We start from the raw sequence: 20403 nt of genomic DNA, 5'->3' as shown, positions 1-20403 counted from the left end.
GCCGCAAGCGGCCCCTCGGGCATAAACAACCTTTTAGTCATGAAAATATATGAATGACTATATACGCCGTACCTATGTATTAACCAAATATCTATATTTATATTAACCTAGTCACGATTATCGCACTTTCAGTTTCCCACGCGTTTGAACGGGAATTGGATTGCGTACTTTTTCGATGTCTAGTGAGCAAATTTTTCAATATTTTGAGAAAATGATGTCAAATTTTCTATTCTGTATTGTTTGGTAATAATGTCTTTTGCCAATAGTATGTTTAAAGTTGCAATTTTGTGTTTTTGATCGCAAAGATCGGATATTTTCGTTCCCGATTCGAATTCTGAACCCTTCGCAAGGGTGCCGATTTCGGCAGAACTTTGACGATAATTTTGCCTTTTTGGACACTAAAATGCTTTCGATTCTTAATTTTGTTTCAACCGAGTCTTAAATTAGCAAGCACAATACGGTTGGTACCACTTTTATATGCATTGATGAAATTTTAAAGATTTTTTTTCAAGTTTCTAACCGGCGCAAATCGTTAAGTGTGTATTTCCCATTGACATCCAAAATGGCGTAAGCCAGTCCTCAATATACATAGGTACGGCGTATATAGGACTGGCAAGCGAGTCTATATTAACCCAGGGCCCAGAGAAGATCTTTTCTGGTAAACCCCTACTTTCATGACTTTAGTACTTACGATCCTCCTGCTCCAGATCCATCCGACATATTGCTTTCTGCAAAAGATAAACTACTGTGTTTTAATGAATGCGAGACGTCTCACCCCGAAACCTATTCGCCCCCAAAAAGTTCACCCAATACACATTACATACCACGACCAGTTCGCCCCAATACACGTACACATACCACGACCAGTTCGCCCCAATTGACTCACCGTGTATAACGTTGCCGTAGCGTGCATAGTACTAGTAGTGTTAAACATGATGTAAATTACTTATAAATCGCCAGTGTAATAATTTATATAATATATGGCAAAACAAAACATTATATAAAAGAAAATAAAAACAACAAAAAACTCTTACTCTTGCGAGTTTTGTGTATTTTTATTTTACCGACTCAAACTGAGTTAAAATAAGTTTGAGATGTTCAAAACTTTCAAAACTTGCAGTCCTATAAACATATTAAATCAGAGAAGATCTTCTTTGACATAATGAAACTATTAAAAGGACTGAAAAAAATATATTTGGCAATTTTGCGTACAACTAGCAAAACAAACGCCAGCAGCAGCTTTGAGATGTTTTGTGGGTTCCGTGCTGTGCACCCGGGCTGTGCACTGACTTTTGCCCGCTTTTTGCACCGCGTGTAAGCGGCGGATATTTGCTGCCACTTCCGCGAAAACGCCGGGTGTGATATGTGTTCAATCCTGGTTCAATCAATGGTACCGTGACCAAAGCACGCAAAAGTGCCAGAACACACCGACGGCGTACCTTGCTTGACAAGTCCCCGGGCCCGCGCCCGTGTGCCTTACACACTGATGTACGATCGATTGCTTGACAAGTAGGCCTAGTATGCTCTCAATTTGATTAAGACCCGGAGGTAGTGCCACAAAGAAGAAAAATGCAATGATTTTGTTTGCAAAACTGGTTAAAGACCAGTATTAATACGATTTCTGTCAAATTTTAATTTGGTTATTCTTTGCCAAATATTATTATAGTAACAACTGTCAGGAAAGTTTTCTGGTCATTCTAAACTGTGATGTTCTAAAATAATCAAAGATATAACAATTTTTAAATATTAGTCTCAGATAATTATATATTCATCCTCATATAGCTTGATATGCGCGTTACAACTCTTTACAATAACTTATTATTATATATATATCTTTAATTGAAATGCTATTATTTTAATTATATAATCATAATTTTATAATGTTTCAGATATATTGTACATTGTAATTGACAGTTATCATGATTCATTTTGTTCTTAATTTCTGCAACTTGCCTGTCAATCACAGACTAATTATGATTGATTTAAACACCACGGGACATCTTACATTGTACGATGTGTCCTAATCCTCTCAATATGCCAACAATTTTAAGGCGGGATGTTTTAACTCGATGATGTTAATACAAATGTCGGCCTTATTTTATTGATTTATATCATACGCTAATACATAAGCTGGCATCATTATTCCCGGAATATCATGATTATATCGTTATGAACACGACAGAGTGCCGAATACGCAAAATTGCTGTTCTGAGTAAACGCCGCGCGCGGCGTTTGAAAATCTTGGTACCATGCTCGACCAATGGGCTCAATCGATCCAATTTTATATCACAATTTTGCCCCCGAAATACCCATGACCGCAAATAATTAATTCCTCTAATTTAATTTTCTAGATTTTCTGAAAGTAAGACGAACTCAGTTTCACCCCATTCAAACTTGCTCAAAATGTTAATCAATGTAATTTGTCAGTCGAGTATACCTGTCTTAATTGTTCATCGAGTGGTTACGGTATTTATTTTATTGAATTCATACTAAAATATGCAACGAAGGTACCATTGCGCCAATTCACCAATTCAAACATCTATTTATTTTTGGTAACAAAGGACCACTTCGTATAAGGCCCATGAAAGTCAATTCCGAGTTTATCGTCCCTTTTTTTCCCCAGGTTGGTGAGGTGACAGAGCTATTACCCTCTTGTCAATCCCGGGAAAAGTATTCTGTAGGATGGTTCTTAACCGAATACAACAGACTGTAGATAACCATCTGAGAGAGGAACAGTGTTGGTTCAGGAGTTCCAGAGGCACCTCAGATGCGCAACAATTCCATCAGACAGAGTCTCAACATCACTTGCTCCATCAATGATGTTATCTGCCGGAGACGTTTGAAATGGGCTGGGCACATCTTCAGGATGCCTCTACATCGGCTTCCCCACCAAGCCTACACTAATGACTTCAGCAAGAAAAGACCACCAGGTCGTCCACCAACCAGATGGAAGGACCAAATTCAGAGGGACTTGGGAATGACCCCACATGAAGCAAAGACGCAAGCAACAGACAGAACTGAATGGAGGAGGCTTACTCGGCAGAGAGCAAAGGGCCACACCGGCCTGTGCATTTAAGTCAAGTAGGCCTAAGTCAAGTATATACAAATCAAAATAGTCAGATTGCACCCTTTTTCATAAAGTATGATTAATATAATATATAGGTTTGGTGTTTCACGGTGGTGTTTGTTAGAAATCAGTAAAGAAATGTGATGTGCATACTGCATAGTCATGCAGAAAGCATAAGAGAGAAACATATAGGCTATAGTTCCAAATCTGGGTATTTGATATATAATAAGTAACGCTAAGCTAATGCAAAACATGCTAAACTTCGAAGCTAGTGCCGGTGACTCGACGAGGTAGATATATAGACTATAGTAGACGGTGCGCGTGTGAACAGGAAAAATAATGAGTTATATGAAGTTTAAAATGATATCATGCATAAACCCGAATAACCTGTATCTTCCAAATCTGGGTGTTTGATATAGGGAAGACCTATACTTGCACGTGCGCGTGAACAGGGAAAATAACGTTTCAAATTAATTATATCAAAGCCCCTATCAATAAGGGACTGTGCAATAATTATGAGCCCTGGGGGAGGGTAAAATTGGGGGGGGGGGAAGAAATTTTTGCCGAGCCGAAAGGGGGAAGCAATTTTGGCAAGCTGAGAGGGGGCAAGCAATTTTTGGCACGAATTCATGGGGCGCCTTTTTAATAAAACGCTCTAAAAGGCTTAGGAAAACAGTACGGAAACGCTTAAAAATGCAAATTTTCCTGCTCGCTGGGCTCGCAACATACATCTAGACCATTTAAGGTTTGCAATTTGGGATCCCAAAAATTTGACATGTTCGAGGGGGGCGGCCAAAGTGTTTTTGGCGAGCCGAGAGGGGGGCAAGCGATTTTTGGCGGGCCGAGAGGGGGGGGGCAAGCGATTTTTGGTGAGCCGTTTGGAAATTTTACCCCGGGGGGCTCATAATTATTGCACAGCCCCTAAACATGTTACACAAAATTGTTCCATTAATTGGATTTTTTACCCATGGTAGCTCCAATATCTTAAAAACATAATTAATTTGGCAGAGTTCAATGTAAGCTTTGACATTTTAAACATTAAATAGGCTATCGCCCTTTTTTTACATTTTTAAAGTAAAAACAAAATTGAAGAAGAAAAAGTTTGTTCTCAGAGAATAAATAAATTGAATATCTCTTGTGTGAAATATTGTATTAGGCCTATATTAAAGCCACGATTTCTCCGTGATACGGAAAAACGGACAAATTCACGGAAATCGGGGTTTGCCCACGGAAATTTGAAAATGCCACAAAATTGTAAAAAACTGTGTAAAATGTCTAACTGTTGTGTTGATTTGCAAAATAAAACAAAGAAAAGTGATTATTTGGCAGTAATCAACCATTAAACAACCCATTTTAGCATTAATTCTAGGCCTACTACAGTAAAGGGTAATACAAAATACACTTATAAAACATGTTTGTTTTCAATTTTCAGTGCTTTATAATTATTGGAAAATCACGGAAATCGTCCAATTTGTAACACGGAATTTTAATTTTGTAACACGGAGAAATCGTGGCTTTAGCCTATATTATGTTGTAAAAGAATTAAATGGGAAATATTTTCCATTTCGAATAATAGCGGAAAGAAAACACATTCGGATTTATGCGCGCAAAAGTAACATTTTCCAATTCCGCGCTCAATCTTCAATACTGTTCATGAAGGTGTGCGTTGTGTAACTTGGGGTGGAGGGGTGTATAAAAATAGTTGTTTTTAAAAGGTTTAGTATGCCTACAACGTCAGAAATCCCATTCTTGCATGAAAAGTAGCCTATACATTACCGGATACATTACCATGCATGAAGATATAATAATGTCTATAATACATGCATGCTGCATGCATGGAAGACACCATTTAATATCATGAGTAGGCCTAATGTTGGAAACTCCATTCTTCCATACCAGAAGTTCCGCTTTTTCCTCTGGTCTTAAATTAAAATAAATATCTTGTTGTTTTCTTTGGTTTTAGATTTCAATAACATTTGTCAAAGTGTCAAAGTGATTTTCCAATTCTGCGCCAAATTTCAAGTTTGAGTATATGGGTGACCGATCATGACGATGTGTGTGTGTGTGTGGGGTGGGGGGGGTGTGTGTGTGTGGGGGGGGGTATACCGGGTGTGGTTTATAGAGAATAGCTAACCAAGCAAAGAAACAAAATTATTTGGGAAAGATTTTCCATTTTGAATTATTGGAGAAAGAAAACTCAAATTCAGATTTATGTGCGCAAAAGTGACATTTTCCATTTCCGCGCTCAATTCTTCTAGTATTTCAGTGTGTTTATACTGCTGAATGAAGGTGAGCTTCAGTATGTGTGTGGGGGGGGCGTGTGGGCGGGGCAGGGTGTGGAGGGTGTTATTGTTAAACGTTATATGCCTAGAGCGGCAAAAATCCCACTCCTACATTAAAAGTATACAGTACCGTAACCATGCATGATGATATATAATAATGTATGTACGTTCAAACGCATGCTGCATGCACATGCAAGACACCATTAAATCTTTTGGCTGCCTGCAGATCTGAACATAGGCCTATAGGACTTTTCCCACAAAATGGTCTTGGGAGCAAAAATTTGCCTTTTGCGTGAAAAAAAAAGAAGGACGGGTCTTTGGATGTGGGTAAAGGAGCTCGTTACTAATAATATTTTGCCAAAGGATAACCAAATTAAAATTTGACCGAAATCGTATTAATAGGCCTACTGGGCTTTAATCAGTTTTGCAAACAAAATCCCAACTTTTTCTTCTTCGCGTGCCTCCCAATATAGGCCTACGTCACAATTTCAAAACATGGCCCGTAATTCTCGGGGTCGTAAAAACATACTCGATAAAATAGATAAGTAACAAAAACCCATATGGATGGAAAAGTACATGATCAAAAATAAAATGTTTTCATAACATAAACATAGTCAGCTCAACTGAATCTCGGGGCTGAATCACATGGGTTTCTAAACAAATTCATAGCATTACACGTTTATATATATCACCAGCCAAATTGTTACAAATACTCAACATTTATTTAAAAACAGCACTGCATACTGTCTACAGAAAATACAAATTGTATTAGTTACGAACAATGGATTGTAAAAACATGACAAATTCATAAAATACAAAAATACATTTTAATGGCATAAAATTCATAGAACACCGTCAAATTTGTTTACAAAGACATAGGCCTACAGTAAATAAACAAATTAAACAACACAATGTAAAGTGATTCAATAATATAATAATAATTAAGATATGATTAATATATACTAGTACTATTAATAATATTAAAATGATAGTTATTTTTTATTGTTATCATAAGAAAATAATAATAATACTATAATTTTTACTATAATACCGTATTAATTATTATTATATGAATAGGTCGTATTGATTATTCCATAATATATGAATATAAATGCAAACAATTGGAAGTTGTATTGATTGGCCATATGACCGCATGCACTGCATTCACGGCACTTTACAGTTTACACAGTGAGTCAATTGGGGCGAACTTGTCGTGGTATGTACGTGTATTGGGGCGAACTGGTCGCGGTATGTACGTGTATTGGGGCGAACTGGTAGTGGTATGTACTGGTGTGGGGCGAAACGTCCTGACACCGTTTTAATTATGCCGGGGTGTTCTTTTTTGTGGCCATAAAACAGACTAAAAACAGAACATGTCTGAATCAAAACAAGGTGCGCGGTGCTCAATACCGTTACCATGAACGCTAAAGGTGCAAAATTCGGAAGCACTGCTGACTGCACTGCATGAAACAAGACATTTCGCCCCACACGTACACACCCCCGTACACACCACTACCAGTTCGCCCCAATTGATTTTCCCAATTGAATAACATACCAGGTGGTGGCGGATGCGACTCGCATTTTTGGCTGGACATACTGCAGTTACTGTCCGTTTTCCTATACACAATCGGGGTCACAACCCGGGGGTCACAATACACAGTGCTCTCACCATTGACGCGTGACCTCTACAAATAGTGTATGTTAGAAGTATAGGCCATTGCCTAGTTAACGTCACTGTGTAAAAAAAATAACCAGCCAATATTTAAAGTAGGCCTAGGCCCTACTCTTTTGAAATTCTAGAAAATATACCGTAGTTTTGTAACATGTCCTAATTTTTTAGCTAATTCAGATGTTTGGAAATATTCGCACTTTGGTGTTTTAGTGTATGTTATCAGTGGCGTACCGTGGCCGCCCCAACCCCGGGGGGCTGAAGAAAATTCAATTTTGCCGCCACTTCCTCAACAGCCCGAAAAGGTTGACCCAATTTTTTTCTCGGTCGTCTGAAAAAGTGAAGAGCGCAAAAAAAAAAAAAAAGGTTTCAGGCGCTAGCGCCCTAAAAGCAGCACATTTTGATGTACCGTATAGTACCATTTTTTCAAATATTTTTATGCTTTATCAAATAGCCTTCTCAAATATGTGACGGACATTTTGACGAAATGACCTTCCAAATATTTGGCTCTAAATGTTGACTATACCCACCAAATATCATGCCCATACAACAGTTTTCATCAATTTGACCTCAGATGACCTCTGGGTGACCCCGGATGACCCCAACATGACCTTCAAAATATTTGGCTCTAAATGTTGACTGTACCCACCAAGTTTCATGCCCATATGATAGTTTTTACCAATTTGACCTCAGATGACCCCTGCTGACCTTCTAAATGTTGGCTCTAAATGCTGACTGTACCCACCAAGTTTCATGCCCATCCGACAGTTTTTACTAATTTGACCTCAGATGACCCCTGGATGACCTCAGATGACCCCAAAATGACCTTCCAAAAATTTGTCTCCAAGTATCGACTGTACCCCCCTAATTTCATGCCCATATGACAGTTTTTACTAATTTGACCTCAGATGACCCCTGGGTGACCCCAGATGACCCCAAAATGACCTTCCAAAATTTGGCTCTAAATGTTGACTGTACCTACCAAGTTTCATGGCCATATGACAGTTTTTGCTCATTTGACCTCAAATGACTCCTGCATGACCTCAGGTGACCTTGACCCACTGATCAATACAAACTTGTTCTGCCTGGGGTCAAGATGCACCCACCCACCAAGTTTGAAGAACGTGCGACCCCTAGTCTTCGAGAAAAGAGGTAAATAAGGAAAATGGGCCCTCTGACCTCAAATGACCTTTTACCCCAGTATATGACCTTGAATCTCACCCAAAAAAAAGTAGCCAGAGTTTTTGACCATGACCCTCCTATCCTGAAAATCTGAAGTCAATTCACCCATCCCAAGATATAGCATCCGGACGGACGGACGGAAGCACGGACATTGCAAAAACAGTATGCCTCGCGGTAGAGGCATAAAAATATGATGAAGAAGGGGGCTGGTGGTTTATTTGTGTGAAGGTCAAAATAGGATTCGGATTGGGTCAGGACTCTTGTTTCGTCATCTTCCTTCATCCGAGACAGACCCACAGTCTTTGAACCTGCTCATTGTCTGGTGCTTTTTTTTTTTTTTTTTTGTAATTTTGATTTTGAAATGGAGCCTTGATCTTTGGTTCGAGTTGTATTTTTTCCTGAATGTATTTTAATGCTTTCTCTCCCCCACCAGCTCCAAGTACAGATAAAATACAAAAAGGAAAAAAAAAAAAAAAAAAAAAGATGTGGACACCGTCGGCTTCCCCCGTGTATTATCCGCCGGTGCCATTATCACGTGACTGTAGAAAAATGCTGCTGCCACCAGATATAGGCTAAGTAAAACAGCGTAGGCTACCAAGACTTATGTTTGAAAGCTGTCCTCAAATCGATGCGTCAAGTTTCCAGTCCATCATACTACGTGCTCTATATATTATTAGTCCATGTCGATATTATCAAGAAAGAGATTGCGTCTGTCAAAGTCGTCTGTCAAAGTCGTTGATGATGACTTGCTGAACCCGGCGGTAAACCGGGCGCCTTATTTTAAAGGAGTATTTCGTGATCCTAGCATCCTCTTTTTATGACATTTTTCAGTACATATCCACGAAAAAAGCATATTCCCAAAATTTCAGTTGATTCCGATATTGCGTTTGTGAGTTATGCATGATTATGTGTAGGCCTATTACACTGCTCCATAGACAATACGTTGTAATTTCGTTCTGGTGCACCAGAACGAAATTCAAATTTCACGATATCTTTGCTAAACGAATTAATCTGCAAGAAATATTTTGTACATAAACATTATGTAGCCAGAGGTTTCCAGTGATATAAAAATCTCAACTTTTTTTTTTTTTTTTTGGGGGATGAGGCTGTGGATCACGAAGTGCCCCTTTAAGCTTATTGTTAATTTTGCACCTTCAAACCATCTCAAAAGTTAGGTCTTTATAGTAGGAAACTTTCTTTAGCGAAGGCACCATGTCAACAATGCCTAGAAAAGTTGCTCTTTGCCTTGTAAAAAGTACATAATTTTCGCTATTTCCTGGTATCAGCATGGAAGCAGGTCGATTCGGACCCAAACCAATTCGTCCACAGTTGGCTTGGCCATATGCCAATTCATTCATTTGGTCCCAAGCTAAGTCAGCCACAAACCAATTCGATATTGACCAAAAGGGATAAACGATTTAATATGTTAATGAATATATGTGACCGTCCATCACGAAACAGCTGTAAAGTCGGCTCGCGGTCAATTTTGTTTTATTTCGTGTTTAGAAAATATATCATAAGCTTTAAAATGAAAAATCATTTGACTCCAAACGATATCCAGAAGTAAAAAACAAGGGGGTTAAGCGTACAACGTACAAAAAAGTGACTATATCTCATTAACCGATGATCCTACAGATATGCGACCACTGACTTTTCTGTTCCTTTTTGACATATGGCACGACTCTCTAGGATATTTGGTTAAAAATTATTTTAAAAAAGTGACTATATCTTATTAAGGCCGTATAAAATTAATGTTTTGGTTCTCGTCCAGAGGATTTTCATGAATAGATGAGGGAGGGAGGTGTTTTTTTTTGGTTTTTTTTTTTTTCAATGTAAAATTAGTATTGTTAGTTTTTTTCGGTTTTCTCCAACAGTGCTCGAGGAAATGATGAGGCCCTTTTTTTTTTTTTTTTTTTTCAAATGTGAGATTCTGAGGATAAACCCTAGAGTACCACAAAAGACTTGGAAGTGATGCTTGTTCTGTAATAAACTTATTTATATGTATGAAGATTTCATAAATCATTCCAAAGTCTAAAAAAATTGAAAAATCTAAAAAAATAAAAAATCTGACAAATCCCAGAAATTGAGGAGGGAGGGACGAGAACCAAAATATTAATTTTACACGGCCTAACCAATGATCCTACAGATATGTAGTTAGCCTCTCAGCCACGCGCAATTGGGAAATGGTGTTCACTTTATTTATGAAGTCGATCCTGGTGGGCCTTTTTTGAAAAAAATGTGCCCAAGTGCTCTTTTCCGGGGGTGCTCCCATTTTGGGGGTCAAAATTTGTTTTTAAGTATTCTCTGGCCAAATATGGTATATTTGGTGTCTATTTATATGTTTTCGAGCATGGAAAATCTATTCTGATAGTTTTTAAAATAGCTGCCTTATGCTCAAAAATCCAAAATGGCGCCCAAAATGCCTTTTTATGGGAAAGCTCCCATTTTGGGGGTCAACATTTGTTTTTAAGCATACTCTGGCCAAATATGGTACATTTGGTGTCTCTTTATATGTTTTTGAGCATGACAAATCTATTCTGATAGTTTTTAAAATCAAAAATAGCTGCCTTATGCTCAAAAATCCAAAATGGTGCCTAAAATGCAACATTTGTCCAAATTGAAATATTTCCCCATGTAGGAACATTTTTAAAATGATTTTAGTACTTATTTGCATTATGTGGGGTACAAAGATCAAAATCAATCTATTTTCAAAATTTAAAATGGCTGTTGCATACCCAAAACTCAAATTGGCGGCCAAAACGATGTAGTAATGTGGCCAAAAGAAAACAATGTTCCACAACTTTAGTGTCGAAAATTAAGTGTTAGTCTAAATATAATCATATAGAAATGTGTTGGCAGCAGTTTATGAAAGCTCAAAATGGTTGCTATTGGCTTGAAATCATACTAGTAATGTCCGTCACATAGCTCATAATGACTGTTTGTACTAGTATATGATAATGTTCTTAGGTTCAATTTGCATTTTCTCCTCTTCCACCATCTGTCTCACCTCATCTTCATTTGAAAGTGCCGAACCACGTACCAAACGGGCTTAAGAACATCATCATCATCAAGTTCCCAGCCGTAGTATAGAGGATTCTGTTGTTTGAACATACCAACCAGGCAATTAACCATACAGTTTACTATAAAGTTTGCACGTTGGATGTGGCATTTCATTGATTTACCGTCAGGGGGAAGTCTCTGAGACGGAGTTACCTTCCGCTTCTTTCCCTTTTGACACATTCTCATTGCATAGCGACTATCCCCTGATAGAAGTTCTAGGCTTTCTGGATTCTGTTGCATCTTGGTAAAGGCTCTCATTTTAGACCGGCCATAGAAAGGTTGCGTGAAGTCGCTGCCTGTTACTACATGAAAAGCAGGTAGGCTCTTGCAAATATATCTTCCAAGGTGATTTGCAAGAGACCTAATATCATGGTACGTTATGCCTGCCCTTGACAGTCTGGTCCCTTGTCTGAAATACAGGTTCTTAGTAGCATTTTCTGCTACAAATAGCAACAGAATAAATACAGCTGTGTCATCAGCTACCACACAAGTATTATGTGTTGCAGTAGAATACACTGCGTGGAAAGCTCTGGGATTTCTCGTATTACTGACTCTGGTTCTGACGGAAGGCAAAAATACACTCTTTGTGACAAAAACATCTCTTCCTAGAGTAGATTCATCGGATAAGATGAAATCAGCTAGAAGTTGCATTAGCTGCAGTTTGTTGTAAGGAAGTCATTCCATTCACCAAGCTCTGGTAACTTTTGGTCAAGGTGAGTTAATCTTATTTCTCTTCCTTTGTCTGGACGAACCTTAGACAGATACAGTGTTGAATTATCGGGTCGACGATTGTCGTCGAACACTATATGAAGAATTCTACCTGGAAGCAACTTGAGGTGGTCGATGACTCTTTTCACTCACGATCTAAAGGCCCGGTCTAAAGGTAAATGGCTTGAGACCATTTATTGTCATCATACTGACGATACGCATGGCATCGACGACACAACACTCGATGTCAATTGGTGCTGAGCAATTCGGCGCTGCAGGTGACAGGAGTTGTAAGCTATTTCTGAACAATGACTTTGGATTTGATCTACTTTTCACCTGTATTCACCTGTCTTCACGGGCTCCTGGTAAGACTATAGTCTTATTTTTGCCCACCCACACTTATCACAAAAACCACACTGCATGGTCCTTAAAAATTTGCCGAGGCCTGAAAAGTTTAGAAAATTCGCACAGGTCCGGTTTTTTTTAATCACATTTTTGTTCCTAAAATGGAGGATATAGCGCCCTCAACGTGCACTCTCTCCATATGGCTACATGTAAAGACCAGTTATAGACAAATGGCCCTAAAATAAAACGGACTCGTTCATTTTTCTTCAAATTTTGCATATGATGTAGATTTAACATCTGGAATGTAATGCAAGTGGTGTCGTTGCTGCTCTTCTAAATTCATTTTTAAAACGTCCGCCCAAGACCAAGGTGACCCTCGCCTGGCTTTCCACGTAGTGTATTCTACTGCAACACATACTTGTGTGGTAGCTGATGGCACAGATGTATTTATTCTGTTGCTTTTTGTAGCAGAAAATGCTACTTAGTACCTGTATTTCAGACAAGGGACCAGGCTGCCAAGAGCAGGCATAACGTACGATGATATCAAGTCTCTTGCAAATCACCTTGGAAGAGATATTTGCAAGAGCCTACCTGCTTTTCATGTAGTAACAGGCAGCGACTTCACGCAACCTTTCTATGACCGGTCTAAAATGAGAACCTTACCAAGATACAACAGAATCCAGAAAGCCTAGAACTTCTATCTAGCCTTGAAGGAACTGCAGCCAATGTTAATGAAGTTACAGTCTTCATACTTCACATAGTTTACAACAGGCCAAGGAGGGAAAAGACGGCAGGGGATAGTCGCTATGCAATGAGAATGTGTGGAAAGGGAAAGAAGCGGAAGGTAACCCCGTCTCAGAGGCTTCCCCCTGACGGTAAATCAATGAAATGCCACATCCAACGTGCAAACGTCCAAATGAAGATGAGGTGACGTGAGATAGATGGTGGAAGAGGAGGAAGGGAATGAACCTCCAGAAGCAGTCATGCCGACTCCAGAAATCCCAACAGAACTAAGGGGATATGATCTGATCAGCGACTCTGAAGATTCAGAGGACGAAGAAGTCCCGTTGAGTGAAGAGAGTTCAGAAGAGGACTCGTAAAAATGAAAATTAATAACTACAAATAGGAAAATACGAAATAAACTTTATCGGCCATCTTGAATGTAACGGGAATTAAGGTAATTGGTGTTCAAAATGGCGATCAAAATTACCTGCGAACAGCAAATCACTATTAGGTGGTGTTTTAGTTCTTGCAGCTATTTTGGATTTTGAAGGGAGCTGTAATATAAGTTTAAATCAAGAAAATGCAAATTGAACCCAAGATCATTATCATATACATTTACTAGTATGATTTCAAGCCAATAGCAACCATTTTGAGCTTTCATAAACTGCTACCAACACATTTCTACATAATTATATTTAAACTAACACTTAATTTTCAACACTAAAGTTGTGGAACATTGTTTTCTTTTGGCCACATTACTACATCGTTTTGGAGGCCATTTTGAGTTTTGGGTATGCAGCAGCCATTTTGAATTTTAACAATAGATTGATTGTGATCGGTGTACCCCACACAATGCAAATAGGTACTAAAATCATTTTAAAAATGTTCATACATGGGGAAATATTTCAATTTGGACAAATATTGAATTTTAGGCGCCATTTTGGATTTTTGAGCATAAGGCAGCTATTTTTTATTTTAAAAACTATCAGAATAGATTTGTCATGCTCGAAAACATAAAGAGACACCAAATATACCATATTTGGCCAGAGAATGCTTAAAAACAAATTTTGACCCCAAAATGGGAGCATCCCCGGAAAAAAGGGCATTTTGGGCGCCATTTTGGATTGTTGAGCATAAGGCAGCTATTTTAAAAACTATCAGAATAGATTTTCCATGCTCGAAAACATATAAATAGACACCAAATATACCATATTTGGCCAGAGTATGCTTAAAAACAAATTTTGACCCCCAAAATGGGAGCACTCCCGGAAAAAGGTTTTTTGGGCGCCATTTTGGATTTTTGAGCAGAAGGCAGCTATTTTTGATTTTAAAAACTATCAGAATAGATTTTCCATGCTCGAAAACATATAAATAGACACCAAATATACCATATTTGGCCAGAGAATACTTAAAACAAATTTTGACCCCAAAATGGGAGCACCCCGGAAAAGAGCACTTTGGGCACATTTTTCAAAAAAGGCCCACCGGGATCGTGTTCCTCGGAAAATTTTGGTCTAGGATCGACTTCAAACATAAAGTGAACACCATTTCCCAATTGCGCGTGGCTGAGAGGCCACTGACTTTTTTTTTGTTCCTTATGATCAAGGGAAAAGTTTGACATATCTCACGACTCTGTAGGAAATGATCTAAATCGTCATCATCATACATCATCATCATTTTATTTTCATTCAAATCGACATACAAAATATATATAAAAGACACAACATTTGAATGAGGCCCAAAGGCCTGAAGCGAGCACCCCCTTACACTGCCTTAAAGGGGCACTTCGTGATCCACAGCCTCATCCCCCCACTTTTCTCAAAAAAAAGTTGAGATTTTTATATCACTGGAAACCTCTGGCTACATAAAGTTTATGTACAAAATATTTCTTGCAGATTAATTCGTTTAGCAAAGATATCGTGAAATTTGAATTTCGTTCTGGTGCACCAGAACGAAATTACAACGTATTGTCTATGGAGCAGTGTAATACACATAATCATGCATAACTCGCAAACGCAATATCGGAATCAACTGAAATTTTGGGAATATGCTTTTTTCGTGGATATGTACTGAAAAATGTCATAAATAGAGGATGCTAGGATCACGAAATACTCCTTTAAGTTACAACATTTAGGCCTACACAAAGTTAACAAATAATAGAAAAAAGAAAGAGGAGAAGAACATGCAAAGAAAGAACCAATATAAATATTTATAACATTCCATATAGACATTCCACAGTTCACAGAAGAAATTGATAGTTGGGGTGGAGATGGGTGAGGTCATTAAATAATGCCTAAATATTAGATGTAATTTTTTATTAGACTTTTCTTTATTTGTAACTTAAACTGGTTTACTGATTTTGCCATCTTTATATATTTATCAGTAATATTCCATTTCCTAGAACCGGCAGCTCACCGGAAGCCCGTGTTGTGAGGGCCACAAACTGCGGCTACGCATAGATACGCGAACGCTGACTTTTTTGTTCTTTATGACCAGAGGAAAAGTTCGACATATCACACGACTCTTTAGGATATTTGGTTTAAAAGATAGAGAGTTAGGTCTAAGTACACAAAGTACAACGAATTGGTTTGTGACCGAATGCAAGACATCAAGGCATCTAAATATACAGATTTGGTGTAAAAACAACGGTTATGGAGAAAATCACGAAATAGTTAAATTTGGCCAACTTTTTTTGTACATCAATATACAGGGTTCGAATTAGCATGTGGGCGAATTGGTTTGGGGCTGAATTGACGAATAGTGTTGATATTTTTACAGATCACGTGATATTTCGATATGATGATTCGAATTGTCACGTGATCGTCAAACCTGTAGGAGAAGGTGTCAGTTCTGCAGGAACTGACACAAAAAACCATTCTAACCATTCTAACCCTATACCCAAGATCCCAGCATCACAACCATGAGCTACCATGGTCTAGTCTGCATGGGTGTGTAGGAACACTTTGGACAAGCTCGACTTGTTTTTTTTGGACGGCTCTCAAGATTCTTTTGATAATCTTTTTGATACTTTGAATAAATTTGCTATGTTCTGGTTATAAAATTAATCTCTCTAAATCAGAAGCTATTTGGATTGGTGCTAAAAAGGCCCGGGGGGATCACTCACATAAATGATCTGTACGCATGCGTGACCAAAAAAACAAGTAAAAGGGGGTGTTTTTTTAGGCAAGGCAAGTTACGCGCGTGACGCGTTTAGGGTCTAAAAAACAGTGATTTTCAAGAATAAGGGTAGTTTTCTGAAACTGGACAACTTGTTTAGGGTACCTTTTCAAATTTTTGATAAATTATGAGTCCAAAAAGGGTATATTTGTTGCATTTTCACCAGCCAAAAACTCATTAGGGGGTAAATTCTACACTAAATTATCTTATTAAGGGCTAAATTTGCTGGTAGGGTAAAACTCGTTTAGGGGGTGTTTGAAAAAAATTTGGTCACGCATGCGTACACTGTCATATTTGAGTGGCCCCCCCGGGTAAAAAGGGGTCTTCAAATTTTCCTTTCTCAGAGTTGGGTCTCATTTGGAAAAAAAAACCAAATTCAAAACATTAGGCATTAACTTTTCTTTGAATACTCGGTCTACATACATGTTTGATACTAAATCTGAACTAAAACAAATTGAGGGTATTTCCCGGGATATTTAAATTGTTGGCGTGCAAGAAATCTTTCTATGGTCGGTAAAATTTGTGTTAAAAATCTTCTCTTGCCACAACTTCTTTATTTCTTTTCAGTTTTGTGTATTAAAATCCCTAAGCATTTTTTCAAAGTCCTGGATAAGATTTTTATAAATTTATTTGGAATGGTGGTAATGATAGGGTCAAAAGAGTTTTTGTTCGTAACAATTTTATTCATCGTGGCCTTCGCATGATTGACCCTTATAATTTCTGTTTGGCTCAAAAAATGACTTGGGTTAAATTGTTATTGGATAATAATTTTAAGCTTTTGGAAAACAATTGAATTATCTGACATGCATGGATAATCAATTAGGTGATTTGTTATGGAAATCATATGCTCCAAAGAGTGTTCTTAACAAGCTTGATAACATCCAATTAGCTGACTCTCTCATGCAGGACTTGGTATATTTACCGTGATAGGGCATGTCAAGATATTTATAATCTACCAAAAAACGTTTCAAAACGTAAAAAGGGGCCAAGTTTAAAAAATCTTTCCTGTGTGGCTTTTCACCCTTTTTAAAACTTGGTCCCATTCAGTAAAGTAGTACCGTAATAACATGAAGAATGAGTCCTAATTTCTACATGCAACAATTAGGTTTAAGACTGTTCGGAAGCGGTGCAATATGACGTAGGCTATGTATATATTATCAAAAACATTTGAAGGTTTATGTTTCATTATATATTGTGTGTTCATAAAGAGTAGTAGAGTATTATATATACTTAGCAAATTGACTGTCTGTCAACCTGTTACATATTATAGGCCCTACATCTGTACATAAGGCGCAGAATCGCACAAGACGATGAAGAATTTAACAAAGTGAGTATTTGCTACTTTTGCCTTAATTCAAAATACATTATAACGTCTTTACGGAAAAACTTCAATCAAGCACGAACATTAATTAATTTACTCTACAAAATGAACACTGACAACTAAGAAACAAACTTCGTATGGGTCTTTAGAAACTTTCATAAATGGGACCAAGTTTAAAAAAGGGTGAAAAGCCACACAGGAAAGATTTTTTAAACTTGGCCCCTTTTTACGTTTTGAAACGTTTTTTGGTAGATATTAATTCTTTTTTTGAGGTAAAAAGATATTGCGCGGTAAGTGGTTCTTTGTAGCCATGCGTAGTAGTAGTTGGATATCCATATTTCGCGGTTAATGGTTCTTTGTAGCCCTGCGGTGCAAACTAGTTGGATATCCATATTTCGCGATGAGTGGTTTTTTGAAGCTTTGAGGGGCAAACTAGTTGGATATCCATATTTCGCGGTTAGCAGTTCTTTGTAGCCCTGCGGTGCAAACTTGTTGGATATCCATATTTCGCGGTTTGTGGTTCTTTTTAGCCCTGGGGCAAACTAGTTGGATATCCATATTTCGCGATGAGTGGTTTTTTACAGCTTCGAGGGGCGAACTAGTTGGATATCCATATTTCGCGGTTAGCAGTTTTTTGTAGCCCTGCGGGGGCCTATGTTCGATATCCTCATTTCGCGGTTAGTGGTTTTAACGACCCGTATCCACCCCAATCAGCTGCATGGGGTAAAAAAATTATTTAAAAAAAATAATAGCTGAACCCAATAGTTCAGCCAGGTACTGGAAACGCCATATTGATGACTATATATAGAGTGTATTCAATAAACCCAAGCGGAACGAGAGCTGCTAAGTAACCGCTATCCGAACCATAAACACATGCATGATCAGACAACGAGTGTTCAATTTCCTCATAGCTTCTCACGTTGAGCGTGTTTATAGTGAGCCAGATTATCCGGTATTTAGAGTATAAGTACATCTTATACGGTATTGGTCGCCACTATAAACAGACCAATAGCGCTATTTGCCGCACATATTATACGGAACTGATATCCTTCGATATCGATGGATATTGCAGTATATTCATTCCGTATACGGCCACTATAAACAGACAGGGATTAATGATACCGTTATTCAAGGAAGTGGAGCAGGGTTGTATAACTCTCCCAGCTCAAATTTATCACTGTGATAACACATCACCTACAAATATGGTACAGTACTGTAGCAATAATGTTAAAAAATAGGCCGGTATCGGTGCGACGGCAAACTATTTGAAACTGTGAAAATATTTGTGCCTCCCACATTGCATTGCGGTGACCTCGAACACGCAGAGTTCAACCACCTCGAATTCAGAATAGGTAATTGGTTGCCACTATAAACAGCCGAGATAACGGATAAGTCACATTCCATCCTAATCCCATATACGTATAAGGATACCGTATAAATACCGTACACCACTATAAACACGCTCCTTGTACACACGTCAGTCGAATTTGGCGGTGTTGGTTTGTTAGCCCTCCAAGTTATAACATCGTTCACTTTGTGTTGGACATTGTATGTGGGCCGCACTGTAATAACATAAAGATTAGTCTGATCAGTGTCAGTGTGATGATATCATTTCAAGAGGTCACTTCCCGATTAACATGATTAAGCTAAACAGCCTATTTTATTTTATTTTTATTTTTATTTTTATTTTACAACCAGCCTATGTGGAAGAATTTTATGCATGAGCATTGAGCAACCATATCAATGAATACCCTCTATTGTTATCGGATTAATTTTTACGACCTTCGATTACATGGAGCGTGTTTATAGTGAGCCAGATTATGCGGTATTTAGCTGGACTGCCACGCAGTCTATTTTTGTTTATGTTTTACTAACCATTGCAAATCTAGACTACGCTGTAGTTTAGCTAAATAACGGAAAGATTGTCTCACTATAAACACGCTCATGGAGTAGCACCGAGGACACGGTGTTTGATTTCACTCACATAATAGATCAATATGACCTTCATCCAGCAAGGATCAGCCAAGCACTACAGTGGCCAAGCACGAAAGGTTTCTTGTTATCTCTTCGAGTATTTTACCGTAGGTCTATAATCATAATGCAGGCCTAAATCCCGGGCCTAAATTGAGTGTACTGTTCGAGTAGGAGGATTTGTTTGATATTATTCTTGATTTTGAATAATATTATAGTACCCGTTTGTTTCCTTAGCATATATCGGTTACTAAAATTACAATTCACCACATACACATTCCAGTTTGCGAGAGGTTTATAAATGAATAAATGAATAGGTGTTATTATTTCGAATTATAATTATAATTATTTAGGGAGAGTGTTTTAGGATTTTGTTAGAAAAGTGATGATTGTTGATCATGTTTATTTTATTGTTGTATGTATTTTCCTGTCATTTCCTGCAAACCTAATAAAGATATTTTGATAATTGAAAATAGTCTGTATCATAAATCGTAGAGGTTGAAAGAGTCAACAAGCGTCAGAAATTATAATTTGCCATGGAACTTCGGTCATATTTTATTTGAAATATAACTGGATGTTAGGGTCTGCATGCATGATATGCACAGTATGATGATATACAGACACTGACCTTTTCTAAAACTATTAAGCAGCAAGTTGTGTATCACACCCATCATGGGTTTGAACCCCTTTATTGTATTTTATTTACCTGAATAGCGTGATTACTTTTGAATGAGCGACAGCACACATATTTTGTTTGAGGATAGCTGGATCTATCTCCTTTTCCTCACATCTTCTCTGTAATACAAAGCTGTCTTTTTATCTAGTGTTTAGACAATGTTTACTCAACCATTGCTATCAATGGATATTGCCATTTTGACGACTTCTAACTTTTGGTAAG

The 20403-nt window shown here is 37.9% G+C and overlaps 1 protein-coding gene across 3 annotated transcripts in view; it reads right to left on the bottom strand.

Annotated features, from left to right (window-relative positions):
* LOC140165732 (coiled-coil and C2 domain-containing protein 2A-like) overlaps positions 1-6777 on the bottom strand; it is a 98011-nt gene extending 91234 nt beyond the window's left edge. For all 3 annotated transcript variants that reach the window (XM_072189043.1, XM_072189041.1, XM_072189042.1), the window contains exons 1-2: positions 6673-6777; positions 692-757 (exon numbers count right to left, since the gene is read on the bottom strand). In XM_072189043.1, coding sequence (XP_072045144.1) covers positions 692-720 — 29 coding nt within the window. In that variant the 5' untranslated portion in view covers positions 721-757; positions 6673-6777. The remainder of the gene's footprint in view (positions 1-691; positions 758-6672) is intronic.
* Positions 6778-20403: the final 13626 nt, after the last annotated feature.

The sequence above is a fragment of the Amphiura filiformis genome, chromosome 12 (genome assembly GCF_039555335.1).
Source record: "Amphiura filiformis chromosome 12, Afil_fr2py, whole genome shotgun sequence".
Classification (NCBI taxonomy): domain Eukaryota; kingdom Metazoa; phylum Echinodermata; class Ophiuroidea; order Amphilepidida; family Amphiuridae; genus Amphiura; species Amphiura filiformis.
Note: the sequence above shows the minus strand (reverse complement) of the source record. Positions and strands in the feature narration are given on the sequence as shown.